General features: G+C 39.7%; 3 protein-coding genes across 3 annotated transcripts in view; 1 reads left to right on the top strand and 2 right to left on the bottom strand.

Moving 5' to 3' along the window:
- The window catches only part of ACAT1 (acetyl-CoA acetyltransferase 1), a 976,528-nt gene that overhangs the window by 529,380 nt on the left and 422,416 nt on the right, over positions 1–24,732 (top strand). The gene's annotated exons all lie outside the window — the stretch shown is intronic.
- The window catches only part of CWF19L2 (CWF19 like cell cycle control factor 2), an 808,601-nt gene that overhangs the window by 362,321 nt on the left and 421,548 nt on the right, over positions 1–24,732 (bottom strand). The window lies entirely within an intron of this gene.
- On the bottom strand, positions 2,338–7,090 carry SLN (sarcolipin). The gene is made up of 2 exons (XM_050758732.1): positions 6,969–7,090; positions 2,338–2,965 (listed from the first exon to the last, which is right to left on the bottom strand). The coding sequence occupies exon 2, from the start codon at positions 2,888–2,890 to the stop codon at positions 2,795–2,797; it is 96 nt and encodes a 31-aa protein (XP_050614689.1). The 5' UTR covers positions 2,891–2,965; positions 6,969–7,090; the 3' UTR covers positions 2,338–2,794.

Genomic DNA, 24,732 nt, shown 5'->3' on the forward strand with positions numbered 1-24,732 from the left:
CACAAGAGAAAAAAGCCAGAGTAGGACCAAGTCTATGAGCTGGAACTTCAGTTATTAACTAGGATTCAGTGCTCTGGTTCTAGAGGAGAACTAGCATCTTGTTTGGGATAATCAGGCAGCATTTCAGTGAATGGGGCCAACATTGAGGGACGCAGAGTTCTGTGATGAGTCAGGGTACTTGAGGTCATAGGGAAGGTTGTATATAAAGGAGATTTATGAGTCAGACTGGGATTTAGCCATAATGACTAGGACTCCTGAATGTGAAAGACAATACATAACTCCTAGCCCCACCACTGAAGTTGTTAATAGATGTCCTATCCCTGCAAAGGTTGCTCACAGTGTGGTCTAAAAATGAGCCTTCTCAGTAGATTCAGTCACAGGAAGTTAGAGAAAGAAAGGAGTGAGGATTAACAAGCAAAAAGAAATGACACAGAGAACTGCAATTGTTACCTTGATCTAAACAGGCTGATATTTTAGAATGCTAAAGAATGTGAGGGTAAAACCTAAACCATAATCCAATGGTTTGGAGATCTGTAACAAAGCATGATGTGTACACAGTTCCGCATAGAGGTTAACATGATCCTTTTCTCATTGCAGCTTCCCCACTTACATCTATTTAGTGAAGTCTCTGATCCTCAGTTCCCAAATCTGCCAAATGGCATGAATTATGGAAAGTGCCCAGAACAGGGTTTCATATATGGTAGACTCAATAAATGGTACCTGTTGTCAGTGTTGGCACCATCACTCAGACTTCAGTGAGAGGCCAGATGGTCCAACATCTGAAGGGAATGTTGTGGCTCTCCCCAACACACATACACACTTTCTCAAACACATACACAACCAGTAGGTTTTCTGCAAATAGGGGAAAGACGGCTAACCATCTACTAAGGGCCCTAGAGCCACAAGTCTATGAGTACAGGTGCTGCCTGCTAAATCATTAGCAGTTGCACATCCATATGTGGAGTCTAACTGAAATTAGGGACAAGGCACTGAGGACTATACACTACTATTTCCCAATTTGGAGAGGAACCTCTCAAAATATAACATTTTTTTCTTTTGCTATTTGAAGATTCGTAATCCTGACTGCACATTAGAGTCACCTGGAGTTCTTCCAAAAAAGAATAACACTCAGGTTCACCCAAGGCTGAAAAATTAGAAACAACTAGGAATTGGGCTCAAGCTTGCGTGGTTTTGCTAAAGGTCCTCCAAGTGATTCTAATATGTTAATCCAAGGGTGGCAGTCTGGACAGGCAGCACCGGCATCACTTAGGATCTTGTCCAAAATGTAGGCTCTCAGGCCCCACCCCAGACTGAATCAGTATCAGAATCAGAATGGAATTAGAATCTGCATTTAAATGAGACTTCCCAATGATTCAAAATCACATCGAATTTTGAGAAGCAAGGGTTGGTATCAGTAGATTCTCAACTCTGGCTACACAATGTAATCATCTAGAAAATATTTTTAGAAGATAGATACTTGGACTCTATCCCCCGGGATTTTTATTTAATTGGTCTGAGAAGTACCCAGCCTCAGTATTTTGAAAAATCACCCCTGGGATAATTGACTTTCTTTGAATGTAGCCAGGGTTAAGAACTATAATGCAATGTAGGCAATGCCTCAATGACAGGTCAAATTCTTGGCAAGAAACGCCTTCACGAAGGCGGCTTTGTAAGATGAGGTTTAACAACATTCCCTTTCTCTGTGGTTACCTCAGCATTGGCACAAATAGCGGATTTGGTCTGTCTAACATGGGGTGTTCTGGCAACATGTTTAAGAAACGTCTATTTTATATGTCTTTTATAAACATATAAGTTTGCATTCTCTATTTTCCTCCTTTTAGAACTGTAGCTGATTAAAGACTAGCTCCATTTGTGTAATAACAATAACCAAAATAGAATATGCTACTCTTGGGGACATGACTCATGTTCTTGTGTTACTTAGTGTAAATAATTTTAAATATTTATATGAAAACAAACATGAAGATATTATAAGGTAGAAAATACATTTCTCGTGGATTCTAAAGATAAAACACAAGACTTCAAAGAAATGTTGTACTTTTAGCTGGCAATTCAGGCTATGCTTCAGACCCCGTAGTGGAACGGATTTATTCTTCCTCTGCCCTTGAGACTAGTTTAGGGGAAAAGTTTGAGGAGCGCTGAACCAATGGAATTACTTGAAATATGACACAGTGTGTTGACTTGGTTTCAAATCTTCAGCAGTTGGAGCATCTTGGCTTACCTCAAATGCTAGAAATACGGTAGCACTTGTCATTCCAATCCCAGCCAAGGGTCAAATGCTCTATCACACATGGAAGCTAAAATAAATTCTAGAAGTTGTTTTTGAAGTTGACTTAACTTTATTCACATGATAGCTGTAAGGGCTGACAAAGACTTGCTCTAACATTCCTTCTGGCAGGTTGAATTAGAGTTTGGTTGCAGACCGTGTGGGTTGAAGGGATGTGTGGTGAGACAGATCAGGGGCTTGTAACAATCCTACATCATCATGAATACAGTTTAATTTTAACTTTATGGCTTGTCTAACACATTTTCAGTTAAGAGCTGGGGAATAAATCTAACATTCACTGGCAAACACTTGGCAGCCCTTGGGAGCAGCATCTTCAGAGAACACATAATCAATCCTAGCACTACGCCATAGCAGACATTGTGAGTGCAGGTCACAGGTGCCCTCAGGTGGAGAATGGCATCCCATGACAATGACAGCAGTGGGGTCTCAGGGCATAGAGCAGGCAGCTCCAGAGCATCTCAGTCAATCCCAGGACCATGGCATGGCCTCTCAGTACTGATAGGACCTCACAAGGAGCCACATAAGAATAACCGTAATCAAGACAATAGTGAAGTTGAGAAACAGCTCCCGGGTGTTTATCCCCATTTTCCCAGCAGCTTGGTGAGAACTTCAGGCAGACTTCTGAGGGCACACCAAGAACCTCTGGCTTGTCCTCACCTCCTAATAAAACATAACAAAGAAAACACAAGGAGATTAATGAGCATTCCTGTATAACAATGCTCGTCCTTTCCTCAAAGGAAACAGAAGTGTTGTGGAAAAGGAGAGTGTGATGGGCTAAATTGTGTCCCCCAAAAATCTACATGTCAAAGCCGTAGCCCACAGTATCTCAGAATGCAACTGTGCTTGGAGATAGGGTCTTTTAAGAGGTAAGTAAGTTAAAATGAGGTAATTAAGGTGGGCCATAATCCAATATGACTAGTGTCTTTATCAGAAGAGATTAGGACACAGACAGAAACAGAGGGGAAGACCATGTGAAAACACAAGGAGAAGATGGGCATTTACAAGCCAAAGAAAGGACTCAAAAGAAACCAACTGTGCCAACACCTTGATCTGGGACATGTAGCCTCCTGACTGTCTTTGGACTGGAGACTTCCCTGAGTCTCCAGCCTACCAGCCCACCAGCCCACCAGCCCACCCTGCAGATTTTGGACTTGCCAGTCTCTGCAATCGCACAAGCCAATTCCTTAAAAACAGACACCAATCCCCTCAACACAACACATTCTATTAGTTATGTTTCTCTGAAGATCCCTAATGATTACAGACAGCCTGATTTTTCTGTCTAATGTCATAAAGACCACCATTTTTGTCCTGATTTTTTTTTCCTGTGATGATTGTATTGGTACTTTTCATAAAATGTGAAATATTACATTTTTCTTTCTCCAACTTCTGTGTGTGTTTGTGTGTGTGTGCATATGCCTGTGTATACTTTTCTTAAGAGTATCAATAAGCAGGGGTACCAAAACAGAAAAACTTTATGGTTTAGTATTGTTCTTGCTTTGAATTACGTAGGTAAGTGGGATGCCATAATCTTTCAGGCCTCAGACTGCTGTAGGTCTTCATCTAACTCTACGGAAAGCAGAAAGTACTTTCAACAGCTGCATGGCCTCTGACAAGTCCTGCATTGGGCACACAGCCTACTGGGATCAACCAAAAGCCCCTCGCATAACAGGCATTCAGCCCAAAGAGCAAGTGTTAACTTCATGGGTACTTCTGTTTCAACAAGGGCTTGTGCCAGCTATTTTTAGTCAGGTCCAGGATGTGCCTAGATTGTAAACATTTCAAAGAGCAGGGATGGTATCTTCATAGTATGTACAGATTGTCCATACAGGAAATCATACTTTGAGAACATATGCAATGAAGTCATCAAATTATTGTCTTCAGTGAGATAGTGTAAATTGCACATTATTCAGGCAGTCTAAATGAAATTAAAGATTTATGTATTTTGAATAATTAGATATTTATATCTTAGATTTTTAGGGCCAAAGTCTACTGTAGAGTGAAAGTTTAGGGAGAAAAGGTGTTTTGTTTGTTTGCTAAAGGTGAGAGTTCAAGAGGCTGAAAGGGTTGTGAGCAGGCTTTTGGTCTGAGCGGTATTTTTTTAACTATCTAACATGACTGAATTATTAATTGTAATTACTGTATTGATTATATTATCAATGGACCAAATTATTAATTGCATAAATGCCAACTGAATAATCATTTTTCATATTGTGTAACTGGCATAACATACAGGTTCAGCCAGGCATGGCAGTGGGTACCCGTAGTCCTAGCTACTTGCGAAGCTGAGGTGGGAGGATTCCTTGAGCCTAAGAGTTTAAGACCAGCCTAGGCAACATAATGAGACCCTGTCTCAAAAAAAAAATACAAGTTCAAATCGGATGGTGCCAGCCAGCAAATATATAGCCAAATGATGACAGATTTGTTTCATCTCCCTTTTAATTGTTATCCATCTTTTAGACCTCAGCATGAAGGAAATAGTAAATTGCCAATGAAAACCATCACAAATGGCTGGGCATGGTGGCTCATGCCTCTAATGAGCACTTTGGGAGGCTTGCACATTATTCAGGCAGTCTAATAATGAGTGGGAGGATCACCTGAGCCTAGGAGTTCAAGAGCAGCCTGGATAACATAGCAAGACCCTGTCTCTCCAAGAAAATAAAAAGGGGAAAAAATAGAAAATCTTTACAAAGATTTGCTTGGAGGAGAAAGTAAACAGAAGAAAATGAATGGATCAAGGAAAAAGGATTTATGAGAATGTACAAAAGAGCAGAGGAGAACAGAAAGGTAATGAGTCTTGCCAAGGTGCCTGGAGGCAAAGGAATGAGAAATGAAGACAGATTCTTTCTTATAGACTTATCAATGAAATAAAACCCTAGTCCAAATGTCCATGTATTTGGGTAAGTTCTCAAGAAATGCAGAAAATATGAAGCCTGGCTTATAATGATCAAAACAATTCAATTCAAGGAGGGCAAAACAACGGTCCCACCAAATCTGCCTATTAAATTAAGCTGTTAAGTCACAGGAATCATGGATAGTGATCCAACAGGATATACTCAGAAAATGAGAAAAGTACTATTGAAAGCTGTGCCACAGCTCTGTTCGTGTTACCTTCACAACGCAGGCAAGTGTTACTGCAGTTTTTCTCTTTCTCAAGATTGCAGCTGAGAAACTGACTTTTAGAGAGAGGAGATTAAGATGTTTGTGTAATGACAGATAACAAGTTAGAGGCAAAGCTAGAATTAGCAGACTAGAACTAGTTACTAGAATTGTGGTCACTTCCTAGGAGTTATGACATAATTGAATTATCACTGCAATTAACTGGCCTGGCTAAACAAAGTTAGCATAAATTTTCTACCACTTTGGAAAACAATTTGGCTTTCTTAGAATTAATGGTGAAAATGTTCATTCTCTAATATCTAGCATTTCACTTCTACCTTAAGACATTTAAGGACGTGTGTGCCAGGTTACATAAACAAAGAGGTTCACAGCAATATTATCACAATAACTCCAAGCTGGAAACAACTCAAATGTTTATCAACAGCAGAATGGATGATAAATTGTGGTATATTCATACATTTGAATTTTATAAAGCAAAGAAAACGTATGAACTATAGCTACACACAAAATGGGTAGATCTCACAAATATAACTGTTGGGTGAAAGAATTTACAAAAGAAACATAGAATATGACTCCATTTATATGAAGTCAAAAATAGGGAGGCTAATCATACTGTTTAGGAATGCAGACATAGATGGTCAAACTATAAAGAATAACAGGGACAAGAGGATCCCAACATCTGAGGCAGAAGGGCAGGATGTGGGTTGATCAGGAATGGGTTTCTGGGCGCTGGCAATGATCTGTTTCTTGAGCTGGATGATAATTATAGAAGTGTTGCCTTTTAGTTACTGTTTAAACTGTATATGTTTATGCACTCTTTACATTTTTTTTTCAGTCATCTCTGAATTAGCAGGCTACCCATCACACTTCTTTCTTTCTTGGGATTTACTTCTTACTACTTCTTGCACTTTAACGGTGACCTTAAGTATTTATTGTTTTATGTGATTTTAGATGAATTAAACATAAAGAGTTAAGTTGAGAATTTCTAGTGAATTCAATTCAATCAACACATATACTAACTGTAAGGTGTGGTGTGAACATTCCTTTCACACACATTTATACACTTTAGGAAGAATGAACCAGTTAGGCAGAAATTCAGATCAGCCAAGTTCCATTTTTCTGCTGTTAACCCATAAAGACACTTTGGGTTTCATTTTAAACATTCCCTGAAGTCAAGGTCATGCCATATGATCCAGTGATTGCAAGTGGATGAACTAAAACCCAAAAAAGCTCGAATAAATTGTACAGGAAGCTTGACGTTGGTTTTCTTTGAATGGAGACTTAGAGAAGATAGCAAACAGACCTTCTTCCATAATACCAAAAAAAAAAATTTTTTTTTTTTTACTAGGAAGGGAAAAAATGCATACCCTTAGGAGAAAGAAAAGGAAAACAGAAAGCAATAGTATTCACTTTATACCTTAAGGCACGCTGTATACAAGGGGCATTGCCTATTTCATTAAGAAATGTAAACATTCCTGTGCCTTTCTCATTTGCAGCTTGTACACACACACACACCGTATGCTAAGCATAAAAATCCTGCAGTTACCTGAAGAGGATCAGAGACACACCCTGGCTATAGCAGGTTTCTCCTCGCTGTCTCCAACTTCAGCTCCAACTCCTTCTCCCCTCCCAGGCTGTCTGGACTCCTGGACTCTGAGCAGTGCCTAAAGTAGTCCGTGGAAGCTGGCAATCACTGTGATGTCACTGATGAAATATCTCAAAGGAACACCCTCCGAAGGTTCGAGGCTATTTGTGTTCAGGGGGACATGGGAATATGTTGACTAAGACTCTGTTCCTTTGGCTGCCAATTTGCCACTACCAGGATTTAAAAACCTTCTGTTTCCAGTTGACTTTTAGTGCAATTGACGTGGGTTTTAAATGTATCTTTTACATCTTCACGAATATCTTTAACATGTCTTTAAAACATCCTAAACCAAGAATGATAGACTAATTTTAACCAGTCGATGCTGCATTTGACTGCTCTCCCTAGTCAGCATGTGAGGTGTAAAAATGTGACTTCATTTTACCACCCATATCTTTAGTTATTTGAAATGTGAAGAGTTTGCTGCTTTACACCCACACACATGCACACCCATACACACACACACACACACACACACTCTCCAGAATTCAATAGGCATCTTTAGCTCTTTGAAAACTGACTTTAGTCCAAGCAGTGAAAGCTATCCCCTCAGTCACCTGCTCCACATAACTTTCCGGCTAAGCTGTGCATTGCAAGTTTACATGTGGATCTACAGTTTCATCTGAAACAGCCGAGGAAGTCATGGTTTGTATATCTCTGTCAATAAATTAATAGAGCAGTAAACTCACACAGTTCAACTCAGTTATTTGGATAGATTGGAGGGGAAGGAGAACTGGGGTAAAATTAGTGGAAAATGTGAATTATAGAATATATCTGAATGAAAGACAAGTATTGTATAACTTTCTAACACAAACATTGACTAAAATTAGACTAAGATGAGTTTGTAACCAACATGTCACATGTTTAGAGCCCCTGAAGTGTTTCATTAGACTTGAAAGCAGATCAATTAAGTACTTTAAACATGACCCTAGCCATTGTGTTTGCTCAGCAGATCCTTTCTTTATAGATAATAGAGGAAATCTCCCCCTCTGAATTCCCAGTTAGGGTCAATCAAAATAATGCATTCCCAAAAGGCATAAACAAACGAAATTCTCTACCTAGTTGTGCCCGTCGTGAAACCTTTCCGTCCATTCCTCATACCCCAGAGACATTACCAAAACAAGACTTTCCATTTCGTTTCCTCATTTTAACATAAGCTTAGCGATGGGTAATCTTAATACAACATTCTGTCCCCACTTGTCTTGTGAAAAGAGAGCTTGCTGAAGTGACAGAGAGTGTATAATAATTATAGTGCAATCGAACATTGGCATTATCTGTTGCCATCTGGCAAACTCCTTGAATGTAGTCAGAGTGCTGCCTTCTGCCTCCAAGCTCTCACCAGATTGTTTGCCAGGCTGGGAATGTTTTCCTAGTTACCAAGCCACACCTGTCTCTTTTTGTAACCACTCAAAATTATTTTTTGTTGAAATAAAAAGCTATATATTTATTGTAGGACATGTGAAAATATATTAAAGTATTTAAAATTTTTAAATTACTTTTAATCTCATCACCCAAAGGAAAACAAAACAAAAAAACCTTACATTGCTTTTTTTTTTTTTTGAGATGGAGTTTCGCTCTTGTCATCCAGGCTGGAGTGCAGTGGCGCGATCTCAGCTCACTGCAACCTCCGCCTCCCGGGTTCCAGCGATTCTCCTACCTCAGCCTCCTGAGTAGCTGGGATTACAGGCATGCACCCCTATGCCTGGCTAATTTTTGTATTTTCAGTAGAGACGGGGCTTCACCACGTTGGCCAGGCTGGCTTTGAACTCCTGAGCTCAGGTGATCCAACCGCCTCAGCCTCCCAAAGTCCTAGGATTGTAGGTGTGAGCCACTGCGCCTGGCCTACATTACTTTTTATTCATCTGTTTGAAGCTGCATAGGCACAATCTCAAATTCCCAGGATATTTTTGGTAAAAGAATCTAAAACTTGAAAACTTTTTTCTTAATTCATTTGGAATCAAATTATTTGTAGTATATCATGTGTTGGTATTAGGTTTATGGGATAAGCATTTATTTTGTACATGTCAGATTATGAATTAGCTCTACAATATTTAAAATGTTAAATACAAAAGAGAAATGTTAACATATCACCAAAACAGCTCTCCAGTGCTGTCATTTTGTTGAATTGGTCAATTTCAAAGTAACTTAGAAGAAAAATTCTACTTCTTATTTGACCGAATCGGTCAGTCCAGTTTGCCTCATTTAAGCATGTCTAATGCTGCACCAAGGTCGACTGTGCCCAGTGCATTGACAAATTCCCAGACTTGAGAAGCTTCTGAAAATTAGTGGTTTCTTCTGTGATGTCAAGAGATTGGGATTACACTTGGAATGTAGTTGTCCCTAGTTTAGCCTTACCCTCTCCAGAAACAAATGAAGCCGCCCCAAATCACCTGACAACTATTCAAAGGCATAAGGAGGGTTTAACCCTCAGGATCTGCAGGTCTACTAAAAATAAAAAATAAAAAATAAAAATAAAAAATCTTGTTTCTTGCAAGGAACCAAAATAAAATAAATATAAAATCAACATTATTTTTTAAAAAGCAATATTATTGTTTCTCATTTAAGAAGTTGAGAATGGCAACATTTCAGACCTCAGTACCAAAGCAAATTCATCCCTTGCAATTAACGTTACTTAACTCTGCTAATACTTTCCTTCCTGAGAGCAATTCCCATGACTTAGCAGCATTCATTTCATATCAACTTTCTTTCAAGATACTTCTCTGCCCATTGGCAGGATGACAATCTAAATAAACTTTGACATTATTTCTCTGCCTATTCATCTAGAACTTAGCCAATGGCCAAAAACGTTAAGAAAACAACATTCACATTGACACTGGCACTGAATCTCTAATTGGTATTTATCTCCCCACCAGCATCACCATATACATTCTCAGGTGTAAAAATGGCATCCTTTGAGAATCAGTGCTGAGCTCTTTGCCTGATAGATTAGTTGCTAAACTAGCTCGTTTCATGTACTCCCCTCTTCAACCCACCTTTTTACTCTGAGAACTGAAAAGTGAAGACCTACGTCAGTCCTAGAATTCTACAAGTCTGCAACATGATGGGAGAAGTCAGCAAGGCCTTGATGAAGGCGATAAGCTCTTAGCACATCGCAGTATCGAGCATGATCATCTCAGTGGCCTTCTCACTTTGCCATCTTCACATCCAGCTGGTCATGGAGCTGGGGAGAAAGACAGCAGCAGCTTTCTGCTATTCTCCCTCACTTTCCCAAACACATGAGTGAGCGCATGCCCAGAGAGAAAAGAAAACCCTACTTCTTGAAGTTTTCTCCATGTCAGTATTGCCACAATCATCATCTAAGCCCTGCCCTTCTGGCCACAGGGAAAGCCCATGCAAAAGTCATGAAGAAGCTTAAGTGGCCACTGGCAGGTCGACACAATACTGCTAATTCAAACACTTTAGCCCAAGCCACCTGTGGGAAAGTGGGAAGCAAATGGACCTTGAAGTGACAAAAGCCTGTGTTCATATTCTAAATTTTCCGCTTACTGAGTAACATTAAGAAAATGATTTATCCTTTCTGGGCCTCAGTGTCCCCATCTATAATATGATAATACTAATATCCCTCAAAGATTTGTGGTGAAGATCCAATTGATAATGTAAGTAAAGTCAACTTGTTCCTTTCCATCACTAAGATTTGATACTACACCAATGTGTGTAAAAACAAGCACAGAGCCTGCGGGGTCATCAGTTAAACGATGCTAGTTGTTAGGGGTTTTTTTCAATCCTAATCATTAAAAGTAAATAAATAAACGACAAGGAGGAACTCCTTGACAAGTACAAGTACAAAGCTTCTCTTTTCATTTATGACCAAAGGAGAATGGGTTGAGTGTCACTTCGTCTAAAAATTCTGTGAAACATTCACTAATATAAGGACTGACTTTAGCTCAGACAGTGAATGGAGTGCATGGAGTTGAAACAAGCTTGACTTCCTTGACTCTCTCTCTCTCCTGCCACCTGTGTGTCCCGCAGATGCTGCCCAGGTACTGTCACTACAGAGCAGAGGGGATGCACAGCAGAAGGCCAAGTCATCAGCTTTGCCATTACTTCTGCAATTGTTCAATTGGTATCAAGTGAACACTACTAAATACACAGCATTGTTCTAGTCACACAGGAAGTAATAATGACACAGAGTAGGGCTACTGCCCCCCAAAAGAAGAAGATTAAGAAAAGTAGACACTATTCGCAGTAGCCCAGTTACGGAATTAACCTATGTCCATCGACAGATGAATAGATAAAGAAAGTGTCATCTATATACACAATGGAATACTATTCAGCCTTTAAAAAGAAGGAAAATATTAGAGAACATGATGCTAAGGGCAATAAGCCAGACACGACAAATACTGCATGTTCTTACTTATACGTGGAATCTGAAACAATCAAACTCATAGAAGCAGAGTAGAATGGTGGTTACAGAGACTGGGGAAAGGGGTGAATGGGGAGATGATGGTCAAAGGATACAAAGTCTCAGGAAGAATAAATATATTTTAGGCCTATTGCGCAGGATCGTGAATATAGTTAATAACGGTGTATTGTACGTTTCAAAACCACTAACAATAAATTCAAATGTTCTCACCATGAAAAACAGTATTTGATGTAACAGATATGTTAATTAGCTTAATTTAATTATTCCACATTTAGTACCTTATAAATATCTACAACCACCAATTGTCAATTTATAATAAAATTTAATTTTTTTTTAAAGGGGTGGCCAGCCACGGTGACTCATGCCTGTAATCCCAGCACTTTGAGAGGCCAAGGCGGGTGGATCACTTGAGGTCAGGAGTTCAAGACTAGCCTGGCCAACATGGTGAAACCCCATTTCTACTAAAACAAAAATTAGCCAGGCGTGGTGGCATGCGCCTGTAGTCCCAGCTACTCAGGAGGCTGAGGCAGGAGAATTGCTTGAACCTGGGAGACAGAGGTTTCGGTGAGCTGAGATTGTACCACTGTACTCCAGCCTGAGTGACAGAGCGACACTCCATCTCAAAAAAATAAAATAAAAAGAAAGGGGCAAAAAAAAAAAATTAGAATACAAGACAGTGTGAGAGAGGTGGCATCAGAATGACATCAGGAAAGACAATAGGAGTCCCTGGGTGGGAGAAATCTCTTTCTCCTGAGATGAAAGGAAATCAGAGCAACTTTTTACAAAGCATAGAGAGTGGTACTGAAGATGAAGCAGACTCATGAACGATCAACTCGAAGACTCGAGTTGAGCCTCAAAAAGAGCAAAAAGCTACTAAGGCTAAAATAATAATGCTAATAACCACAACAACGTCAACTAGCACTTACTAAACATGAATCACCTTATTTAATTCCTTCAACAATCCTATGAGGTGGGTACAACACTCCTATTCCATGGAGGAGAAAACTCGGGCCCAGAGAGGCTGTGCCTTGATAAGTCAAAGAGTGCATAAGTGACAGAACTGAGATTTAAAACTTTTGGACCCAGCCCTGAGCTCCAACCACTACATGATAGTGCATTCAGCACAACCATGAAAGCATCCTCTAGCCCAGGCGCCTCCACCTCCTTTTGATTGCGCACTTTATTGATAAAAAATTTTACTGTGATCACTGACAGAAAACTTAGGTATTTTTAATAGATTATGTGCAGGTGCTACTGTACTAATTTATTATGCAGCACACTAATAAACATTTTAAAATATGAGGCCAGGTGCAGTGGCTCACACCGGTAATCCCAGCACTTTGGGAGGCTGAGGCGGGTGGATCACTTGAGATCAAGAGTTTGAGAACAGTCTGGCCAACATGGTGAAACCTCATCTCTACTCAAAATACAAAAATTAGCCAGGCATAGTGGCAGATGCTTGTGATCCCAGCTACTCAGGAGGCTGAGGCGTGAGAATCGCTTGAACCCGGGAGGCGGAGATTGCAGTGAGCCAAGACTGCACCACTGCACTCCAGCCTAGGGGATAGAGCAAGACTCCATCTCAAAAATAAATAAATAAATAAATAAAATATGAGGCACAAAGCAAGAGAAATTAGAAGTCTCTTTGTTTGTTTGTTTCTCCCCATCAGGAGACTACTTTTCCCCCATGCAGACACCTCTGCAATACTCTATCGCACCTAAAAAAGAATGCCATAAAATTTAGCTTTTGGTTACACATTGAATCCTGGCAGGTGAACAATAAATCCTTGTTGAAAATATAAATGATTATTACCTGTGTCATTACCCACTTGTAACAACTGTGATTTTTGTCTCACTAACTGAATTTAAACTTCAAAGGCACAATTGCTTGTATTTCTTTCGTTTCTCTAGCTGTGCCCCGAACCAGTGAAGAAGCAGAGTAGATGCTCCAAAACGCATAGCATTGATGCATTTTGAATGATGCATTTTGAGTGATGGAGGCTGAGCCCCCATCACTTCATATCCCTGCTGATGTCCACATGTGTCTGAGCATGGCAAACGTCAATGGGGAAGTCAAGGTCAACATCAAAGCTACTCATACATGGACCTCAAAGCCTCCCAGAAGAAACTCTTCTGTAGGGAATTGAATCAAGAAGATACACATGGGGCCAGGCATGGTGGCTCACACTTGTAATCCCAGCACTTTGGGAGGCCAAGGCGGGCAGATCATCTAAGGTCAGGAGTTCAAGACCAGCCTGGTCAATGTGGTGAAACCCCATCTCTACTAAAAATAAAAAAAAAAAAAAACAAAAAAAATCTGCCAGGCGTGGTGGTACACACCTGTAGTCCTAGCTACTTGGGAGGCTGAGGCAGGAGAATCACCTGAACCTGGGAGGCAGAGGTTGCAGTGAGCCAAGGTGGCACCATTGCACTCCAGCCTGGGTGACAGACTCCATCTCAAAAAAAAAAAAAAAAAAAAAGATACACAAGGGTCAGCAACAGGGAGAACAGACTGTGCTTCCATAGCAAGGAACACACCTTCCCTGTGTTAGTTCAGTCCCGTGAGAAGCAGATGCCAAGACGCCACTAAGTGTGCAAAAGAAAAACATATTAAGGGAAATGACTCTGAGAGAAAATAGGAGGGAGTGGGGAAACTGAGCTAGTCATCAAACAGCAATCCAGGTCTGACCCCAAGAGGAGAGAGGGCAAGGGGACAAGAAGACTGGGCGGCAGCATCTTAGACGGCAGTGCTAGGCAAAGTCCGATAGGGCCATCAGGAAACCTCAAGTCAAAATCTCCTGTTACAGGTGCTCCGTGTCTCCCAGGGATGAGTCGGCCTTAGTGTTCCTCCCATGCTCAGTTATCGACTGGGAGCAGCCTGTGGGAAGCTGGCCTCCGTGTAAACATGATTGTGATTTCAGAGCACAGCAGCTGGGCCCACCTCCATTATGGTGCAGTCAGTTCTGAGAGGTGCATTCCCATAGCCGCCACACTCACATTCTGCCCATTCTACTTCTCTAGAGCCTGACCTAGTAGGGGAGAGGACTATGGGCAAAAACTCCATAACTCTTTACTCTTTAACAACTAACCTCAACAGCATGTAGCACTGAAAGGGAGAGAGAGATTCTCCCTGCAAGTGTCATCTCGCAGACCTCAGCATATCCACGGAACCAGTGGTGTAATGTCCTTCAATGGAAGTGTCACGGAGCCTGGCAGAAGCAGCAAGACTGTCCAATAATTACTCACCTGCCATTTATATTAATCTCTGCAGGCCTCAGCAGCAGACAGCAGCAGAGAAGAGCCAGAGCTCAAGAGCAAGAAAATGACAGGCCGTATGTGATAGCTGACAGTACTTGTTCATGAGCCCACGTGAGCCACCCACGAAGTTGCTGGAAATAATCAGGAGGAACATTATAGTGGTATGGAGTCTTGCATAATAGGTGGGAAAAAGGGCCAAAAAAAATATGTGTTACTCCTATTTATAATAACCCATTTTAAGTCCTGGATTGGTGAGGTGACACCTGTTAGCATCATTTGACTTGGAACCATTTAAACTCTTCTTCTCTGGAACAAGTATATTTCTGCTCTATAATAAGATTCTGTAAACAAACGGCTTTCTCTCAGCACATTAAACATAGTTACCAGGGGGAAAAAAAGAAAAAAAGCAGCCAAAAATATGTTTACTACTAGGCTAATACCATCTGCCCTCAGAACACTTCCAGATTTCAGATTGGCTTTGTTATTTTTTGGATGGGAAATAAGAATTCAGCAGTCTTTTGATGTGCTGTTACTGAACTGTTCAGGGAGATTCTAGCCAGACACGCCCACTTGAAACATGCTGTTCCTTTGTGAATTTGATCAAGGGTATTTTCACTGAATCTCTTCTGGGAATCTGTCAGTCAGAATAACACAATTGCAGTTACAGCAAGAATAATAAGGACCAGATAAAACTGCTTGTTGTTCTCAGTGAACAAGTTCATTTGGCTTTAGCTTTTAGCTATTAAAGCAGAGAGAATAGAGTCCTCAAGAATCATGAAAATCTATCTCTGCTCTCTGTGTGAGTAATGAGAAAACTGAACTGCCTGTTTGCAGCAATGTGGAAGAAGATGAGCTGGATCCAAGCTCTAGGCTAGGTTTCCTTTTGGATTAGGGACATGCTATCTCACAAGGCAATCAGGCACATGTTCGACAGGCTGGGGAGTAACCTAACCTTTTACACTTTTACAGTGAGAGAGAATGTGGAGTTGCCAGGGGCTAGTATTCTCGGAATTTGGGCAGCTTATCTTGGAGAAGTGGTTCAGACCTACTCTATGTAGCTTGCATTTCACTGGTTCTTACCCCATTTGGCAGTGTAGAACAGAAAACCAAACATGCACATCCCTCAGGCCACCAACTATATCTGTGTCATCAGGGGGTATACCTCTTGTACGACAAAAGTCCAATCAAGTCAGACGCGATGGTGTGTGCCTGTAATCTCAGCTATTGAGAAGGCTGAGGCAGGAGGGTCTCTTGAGCCCAGGAGTTCAAGGCCAGCCTGAGCAACATAGCAAAACCCTGTCTCTTTAAAAAAAAAAAAAAAAAAAAAAAAAAAAAGTCCAGGGCCAGGCATGGTGGCTCACGCCTGTAATCCCAGCACTTTGGGAGGCCGAGGCAGGCGGATCACCTGACGTCAGGAGCTCGAGAGCAGCCTGGCCAACATGGTGAAACCTCGTCCCCACTAAAAATACAAAAAATTAGCCGAGCGCTGTGGTGGACACCTGTAATCCCAGCTACTCGGAAAGCTGAGGCAGGAGAATTGCTTGAACCTGGGAAGCGGAGGTTGCAGTGAGCTGAGATCATGCCATTGCACTCCAGCCTGGGCAATAAGAGTGAAACTCCATCTCAAAAAAAAAATAAGAAAGGAAGGAAGGAAGGAAGGAAGGAAGGAAGGAAGGAAGGAAGGAAGGAAGGAAGGAAGGAAGGAAGGAAGGAAGGAAGGAAGGAAAAGAAAAATCCAATCAGTAAACACTTTCTTCCTTTCCTCCTATTGGATTCCTTTTTTTTATTAGATGTTGACAGCATTCATCAGGCATTTACAGTCAACCCTTTAGTCCTACCACACTGGCTGAGAACCAACACATACACCAGACATTCATCCTGCCACTTCCTCTACGGACAATCACATCTGCCAAGCACCACGACTGCTTGCCTTGGGCATTGTCCACGACTACAAGGAACCCTTTTCTCTGCAGCCATCTATGCTGGGTCCCAAAGCTTTTGACCACTGGAGGTACGAAAGTACACTTACTTCTGGAGCAAAACTGGGGTAGGTGTGGAGAAGTGTGTCTCTTTCTGTGTGTTACAGCCTGTTGAGAAATACTGTATTAATCAGGGTTCTCCAGAGACACAGAACCAGTAGGACATATACAGACATCTAAGAGGAGATTTATTATGGGAATTGGCTCACATGATTTTGGAGCCTAAGACCCACAGTATGTCATCTGCAAGCTGGAGAACCAGAAAAGTCAGTGGTATAATTCAGTCTGAGTCTGAAGGCCTGAGAACCAAGAGAACCAAGGGTGTAAGTCCCAGAGTTCAAAGACCCAAGAACCAGCAGCACCAATGTCCAAGGGCAGGAGAAGATGGAGGTTCCAGACCAAGAAAAGAGAGAATTTACTCTTCCTCTGCCTTTTTTTGTATTTGGGCCCTCAATGAATTGGATGCTGCCCACCCACACTGGTGAGAGCAGTCTTCGTAGTCCCTGATTAAATGCTAATCTCTTCCAGAAACACCCTCACAGGTACACCCATAAATGATGTTTAATCTGGGCACCTCTTGGCCCAGTCAAGTTGACGCATTAAATTCACCATCACAAGTACTAAAGGAATACTATCTTGCTGTCACTCCAGTGTCTGCACAGACATGAGTTAATGGGGAAGTTCAGCTAGGGAATACGTAGAAGTAATAGGCATCACCCTTCTTCTCTTAGTATGAATTCTCTCTCAGGAGGTGCCTAAATTCCCAGAGCAAATCAACTTCCATCACACCTGCTCCGTTTGCACGTGAGACATGCATTGACAAATCTTGGACTTGAGACACTCCAGAGTCTCCTTGTTTACATATGCTTTCCTCTTAATCAGAGCATCTTTCTTTTTTCCCTCAATGACTCCTACCCTTATTTGATGATTAAGATTAGTACTTAATTCAAGGGCCACATCCCCTGATCTTCTAGGTTAGGACGGATGAACCTCTGAGATCTCCCTAGCCCTATACACTACTGATTTCACCATATAGTTAGCATTGACTTTCTTATTCATCTCCTCTCCTATGAATAGGGATTGCGTCACTCACCTCTACAGGCTTAGTGCTAGCCATGTAGTGTACAGTATGCAGTAGGCACTCCATAAGAGTGCTTAAATATATGTATAAACATAAAGTGAGTCATTAATAACCGTTCAACTCTGAAGAGTCATGGCAAATAAATGTTTTCAAAATAAAATGTTCTAATCTTTCGTCAGTTTATGCTCAGAAAAGATGGAGATGTTTACAAGAGCTGTAGTAACTTGAACTACTCAGAATTTCTTGATCTAAAAATAGTACATGCTAGGCTTCCTACCACTGAGCAGGTCTGACAGCTGTTCATTAGGTTGGCACATATTAATAATATGCTTTAAAGAGATGGTTTTGTCTGCTGTTGAAGTTGAACAGCAAACTGTGATTTGCTGTAGATTTTTTTTTGAAAAAATGTAAAAATTTACTACAGTAAAAAATAAAATGTTTCTATTACATGAAATTAACAATTCTTAATGTCTTTGTCATATTGCTTCATGTCTTTTTAAATAAAAGCATTAAAATATTATAAATCAAGCTGAGATCTCATTGAACCACCATTCCCATGTCTATCCCCCTTCTTACCTCCCCAGATAAAACAGCCGATATGAGTTTGGGGCATAATCCAAGTTCCTATGATTGATTCCTTTAGACCTAGCATCCAGATTACCTTAATTTAATAAGTAGGTTTCCCTCTTTCTTTCTTCTCTGAAACAGTGTGTGTAAAATAGGTACAGTTGACCCTTGAACGATAAGGGAGTGAGGAACACCAAGCACCTGCACAGTTGAAAAATTACCTATAACTTCTGAGTTCCCTAAAACTTAACTACTAACAGCCTTTCCCATAACTACCATACCTGTACCTTACCTTAACTATCAGAAGACTTACCCATAATATAAACAGTCTGTTGTATAAACAAATTAACCCATATTTTGTATGTTTTATGTATTACATACTGTATTCTTACAATAAAGTAAGTTAGGAAAAAGAAAATGCTATTAAAAAATCGTAAGAGAGGCCGGGCGCAGTGGCTGACGCCTGTAATCGCAGCACTTTGGGAGGCCGAGGCGGGCGGTTCACGAGGTCAGAAGATCGAGACCATCCTGGCTAACAAGGTGAAACCCCGTCTCTACTAAAAATACAAACAAATTAGCGGGGCGTGGTGGCGGGCGCCTGTAGTCCCAGGTACTCGGGAGGCTGAGGCAGGAGAATGGCGGGAACCTGGGAGGCGGAGCTTGCAGTGAGCGGAGACCGCGCCACTGTACTCCAGCCTGGGCGACAGTGAGACTTCTTCTCAAAAAAAAAATAATAATAATAATAAGAGAAAATATATTTACTATTCATTAAGTGGAAGTGGGTCATCATAAAGGTCTTCCTCCTTTTCCTCTTCCTATTGAGTAGGCTGAGAAGGAGGAGGATGAAGAGAGTTCAGTCTTGCTGTCTCAGGAGTGGCAGAGGTGGAAGAAAATTCACATGCAAGTGAACAGGAGTTCAAACTCATATTCTTAAAGGATTAACTGTATTGTCTATACTTTTTCTTTTGAAGGTTTGCTACAAGTAGCCCATTGAACTATGAGCCTGGTGACCTTTTTGGAGTGTCAGAGGAGATTTTTGACTACTAATTTCATGATTTTTGTATGGTTATAGGTTCTACTTAGTAGGTTTTCTATTTATTCTTGAGTCAATTCTGGCAATTTATTGTATTATTAGAAAACTTTCCATTTAATTTTTTTGCAATTTTATTAATATCACTTTTTATTATATTCTCCTAGACTTTCAATTATTCTCTTACCTATTTTATGCTCCCTCAGTTTAAAACTTTTTATAATAAAACTTTTCAACACACACAAATAGAAGAAATAATATAATGAATCCTAAGTTTCAATAATTAATAAAATTTTGCCTATATTGTTACGCTATTCTTATTCCCCTCACTTTTCTTTTCTTTTCTTTTTCTTTCTCTTTTTCTCTTCCTTTTCTTTCTTTCTTTCTGTCATTATTTCTTCTGGAGTATTTCTGTGGAAATCCCAGAAATAATGATCATTTCATATGCATCTTTAACTGATAACACTCTTTTAATAGAACCACTACACCATTATCATATCTAACAAAATTAACAATAATTCCTGAATTCTATTTAATAGTCAGTCTATATTAAAATTTCCCTGATTGTCTCAAAAGTGTCTCTTTACAGTTTGTCCAAATTAGGATCCAAAGTCCATGTGGTATATTTGGTTAATAAGTCTTTATTTTCTAACAGTTTCCTCTCTTTTTTTATGGCATTTCTTTGTCAGAGAAATATACCTCTATCCTGTATGATGTCCACATTCTGAATTGGAGGCACTGTTTCCCTGTGACATTGAAAGGAGCTGGGCACATTCCTCAGCCCCGGGCTCAAAACTCCCTGAGCCTAGCACAAACACATCCCATCCTCCCATCCCACCACCATATATCTCTCAAACTCCCTGAGCTCAGTACAAACACCACCTGGAAAGTCTCCGATAAGGAGACAGCCGTTCAAGGTTACTGAAAGCGCAGGAGCCAAAAGAATTTCTTTGTTCCCCTACAACTTTCGGGCTATAAAAAGCAAACGCTCGCATTGTTCGGGGCCCTCTTGTATACTGTGTAAAGGAGGGACCAAGTTCGAACTTGTAGTAAAGATCCTTGCCGCTTGGCTTTGACTCTGGACTCTGGTGGTCTTCTTTGGGGAACAAACAGTCTGGGCATAACAACATTATTTAACTTGCTCCTCTAGCTTCTGTAGTTTCCACAAAATGCTAGTTAGACCTAAGTTCCTCTAAACTGGTGATTAGATTCAGGTTCAATTTTTTTTTTTTTTTTTTTTTAATAGCAAGAATACTTCGCAGTTGGTGCTGCATACTTCTTATTACAGAAGACTGCGAGGCAGATAATGTCTGGCTCTCCAAGTTATAGTGTTGCTAAGACTGATCAGCAAGTTCTGATCGTTTTAGAAGCCTTTAGTAATTGTTGCCTTGATCTACTATTTAATGGGGATTGCAAACAGGTAACATTAATTCTATCTATACATGTAACATATCTACATATATTCACATAAATTCTTCCCTACAGCACTTCCCTTCATTGAATCTATTTGATTATCCCAAAAATATAGTTCAGATAGGAAGCCAGGATAAATGCTTTATTCATCCCCTTTGCACATCAATTTGCATATTAATGAGTTGATGTCCTATTAACCTCCAGTAGTTACCAGTGAGGATTTCTTAATACCTTTATGAACTAGAGGATTTTTATTACTGATGTTTCAACCAATAACCACTGATTAATTCTTTCTACTGTTCAAATTTGTTCCATCTTAGGCCAGTGGCACCTTAAAGATGGCTTTTATGTCCTCCTTTTGAAATGACTCCTTCTAGAAATTATCCATTTTGTGAAGGGCCCCTGATTCCTTTCAGTGAGAAATGGCATTTGGAGAGTACCATCTGGATACTAGGGGTGGTTGTTGCTACTGGATTGTCATTGTTTGTAAGTCTTTTCCTTCCTAGTATTATTTCATTTTACTTTCTTTTTTGTTTCCTTCTTAATGAGTCTTCCTGTTTATTTTTATTTATTTTATTTTATTTATTTTGTTTTTTGAGATGGAGTCTCACAGTCACCCAGGCTGGAGCACAGTGGCATGATCTCAGCTCACTGTGACCTCCATCTCCCAGGTTCAAGCGATTCTCCTGCCTCAGCCTCCCAAGTAGCTGGGATTACAGGAGCCTGCTACCATGCCTGGCTAATTTTTGTATTTTTAGTAGAGACGGGGTTTCACCATGTTGGCCAGGCTGGTCTCGAACTCCTGACCTCAGGTGATCCACCAGACTCGGCCTCCCAAGGTGCTGGGATTACAAGCATGAGCCACCGCACCTGGCCAAGTCTTGCTGTTTATTATTGTGTTTTCTATTCAATTAATTTCTCTTTTTACATTTATCATTTACTTCCTTCTATTTTCTTTGGGTTTATTCTTTGTCCGGTTTCTAGCTTCTTTATTTAAATGCCTGGAGTTTTTTCTTTCTTTTCCTCTTTCTTTTCCAAGTATATGCGCTTGAGGTTATAAATTTCCTACATTCTAATTTAGCTGCTCTCGGTATGTTTCAGTATGGTAGCACTCTTGGTATGTCATCTTTAAATATTACATCTTTTTCATTTGGACTTCCTTTTTAATCACAAATTATTTACACGGGAGTATTTTTAGCCTGTTTCGGTTTTATTTCAAATATATAAACATTTTGGTTCTTTTTTATTATTTAGGTCTAATTTTATTTACTCATTTGCCAAGAATGTGTTCTAGTTGGTATGAATTATTATAGTTTTATGAAACTGTATTTGGGGCATAATATGGAATAAATCTATGTAAATCTTCTCTGTACTTGAAAAGAATGTGTATTCTCTGATGATCAAAACTAAGATTTAGTGCATATCCATTAGAGCAAACTTTCTATTCGTATTTCTCAAATCTCCAATACTTTTACTAATTTTTATCTGTTTGATTGATCTATTTCTGTGCAAGGTATATTAAACTCTACCAAAGTAACTGGATTTATATATTTTTCTTGTAATTTGGAATATTTTAATTTATATTTTTGAGTCTTTCTGGTTATATTTCCATATTTCTGATGAGATTTTTTTCCAATTTAAGAATTTTTTTCCTGTTATTCAATATTTTTCATTGTATTCTGTATTATCTTGTTTAAATAATGTTGTACTAGCTGTCTTTTGATTAATATTCACCTGATAATTTTTAAATCCCTTTATTTTTGACATTTCTATATAGTTTACTTTTATAAGTATCTCTATAAGTTGCACATATCTACATTTTTAAGATTCAATCTTAGTGTTTATATTCAAATGAGTAGATTCAGCCTATTAGTATTTATTGGATTGTTATGAAACATTTCTAACATCTTATTTTGCATTTTCTATTTGCCACATTGTTCTTCCTTTTCTTTGCTGTCTGGTCTCATAAAGTTGGTTTTGTTGTTATTTTTGTTTGTCTGATTTGTCTTTTCATTTTTCTCCCCTCCTTTGAGTCTATATAGAAGCTATATATTCTATGTTTTTTGAAAGATTGTTATTATTTAATTAACATTTATTTATTGAGATATTTTCTGAATGTATTGTCATACCCAGGATTCTCACATTCTACTTCTTCCTTCTGAGTTCATTTTTGTTCTTGCCAAAGTTCATCTTTTAATAATTCTTTCATTAAGAGTATGTAGTAAGCCTTTTTAGTCCTCATATACTTGAATATGTGCTTTCTTCAGACTTCTCTCTTCACTGATATTTTTCTGACTATTAAATTTCATTCACACTAACTTCCCCTCGCTACGTTGAAGCAATGGCTCCGTTGTTCTCTGGCTTCCATTTCTGTGGCGGAGAAGTTTGCTGCTGATCTGATTGATGTATCATTGTAGATGATCTGTCCTTTCTTGCTAGTGACTTCTAAGACTTTAACTTATTTGTATGACTTTGTATCTCATTCTATCTCTCTTCCATATTTCCCAAATCCTCTTTCATTTTCCACATCTTTATTTATCTCTACATCCCGAGAAATTTTTCTGTTCTATCTTCTGATTCATTTTCTCTTTGACTCTTTTAAAATTACTATTTAGCCCACCCATTATATTTTTAAATTTTGTGACTATATTTTATTTTCAAGATTTCCCATAGTTTTCTTTCATAGCTTCCTCTTCTGCTTTCATAAATACTTAGTCTTGTTTTATGGATAATAATTTTGCTTTGGAGGGCTTTTATTGCAGAGGGGTTGATAATTTTAAACTTCATGTCCTCCTTTTTTTTTTTTATTTTGGGGAGGTTGACAGTTTTCAACTTCATGCCCCTTTCAGATTATTCTATTAGCCCTCTTTCCTTGGCTATGAATTTTCTTATTTATAGATTCTATTGACTACTTTTCATGACACTGAGCTTCCTTGTATTCTTTTGGTTTGAGAGTTCATCCTCAGTGAAGGGTTTCTCCTATATTTTGCCTCACCAGTTATCTGTTCTCAAACCAAGTCATACACTATAATCTTGCCTTTGGATTCCCACCTATTCAGACAACCCAATTACAACCAAGTATATTATACAAACTCAGATTCCAGTCTCATGCAGAAATGTCTGTTTCAGCTACCAGGCTTGAACAGAGGTATTAGGTCGGTGGAAAAGTAATTGCAGTTTTTACAATTAAAAGTAATTGTTTTTTTCAATTAAAAGTAATAAGTTGGCTGGGCATGGTGGCTCACGCCTGTAATTCTAGCACTTTGGGAGGCCAAGGTGAGTAGATCACTTGAGGTCAGGAGTTCAAGACCAGCCCTGCCAACATGGTGAAACTTCATTTCTTCTAAAAAAAAAAAAAAAGCCAGACATGGTGGCAGACACCTGTAATCTTAGCTACTTGGGAGGTTGAGGCAGGAGAATCACTTGAACCCAGGAGGTGGAGGTTGCAGTGAGCCAAGATAGCACCACTGCCTTCCAGCCTGGGCAACAGAGTGAGACTCATCTCAAAAAAAAGGAAAAAAAAAAAAAGTAATAGGTTTCCAATGATAGGTAAATTTATTTCAGATTTATTTCAGCTGCCTTTTTTTTTTTTTTTTTTTGAGATGGGAGTTTCACTCTTGTTGCCCAGGCTGGAATGCAATGGCGTGATCTCGGCTCACTGCAACCTCCACCTCCCGGATTCAAGTGATTCCCCTGCCTCAGCCTCCCAAGTAGCTGGAATTACAGGCATGCACCACCAAGCCAGGCTAATTTTCTAGTTTTAGTAGAGACTGGGTTTCTCCATGTTGGTCAGGCTGGTCTCAGACTCCCGACCTCAGGTGATCCGCCTGCCTCAGCCTCCCAAAGTGCTGGGATTACAGGTGTGAACCACTACAACCGGCCTCAGTTGCCTTTTAAACACAGGACATGTTTGATATTTGAAAGCAAAGAAAATAGCTCTTTGTCTCTAGATTGAA

This window comes from Macaca thibetana, chromosome 14 (assembly GCF_024542745.1).
Source record: "Macaca thibetana thibetana isolate TM-01 chromosome 14, ASM2454274v1, whole genome shotgun sequence".
In the NCBI taxonomy this organism is placed as follows: domain Eukaryota; kingdom Metazoa; phylum Chordata; class Mammalia; order Primates; family Cercopithecidae; genus Macaca; species Macaca thibetana.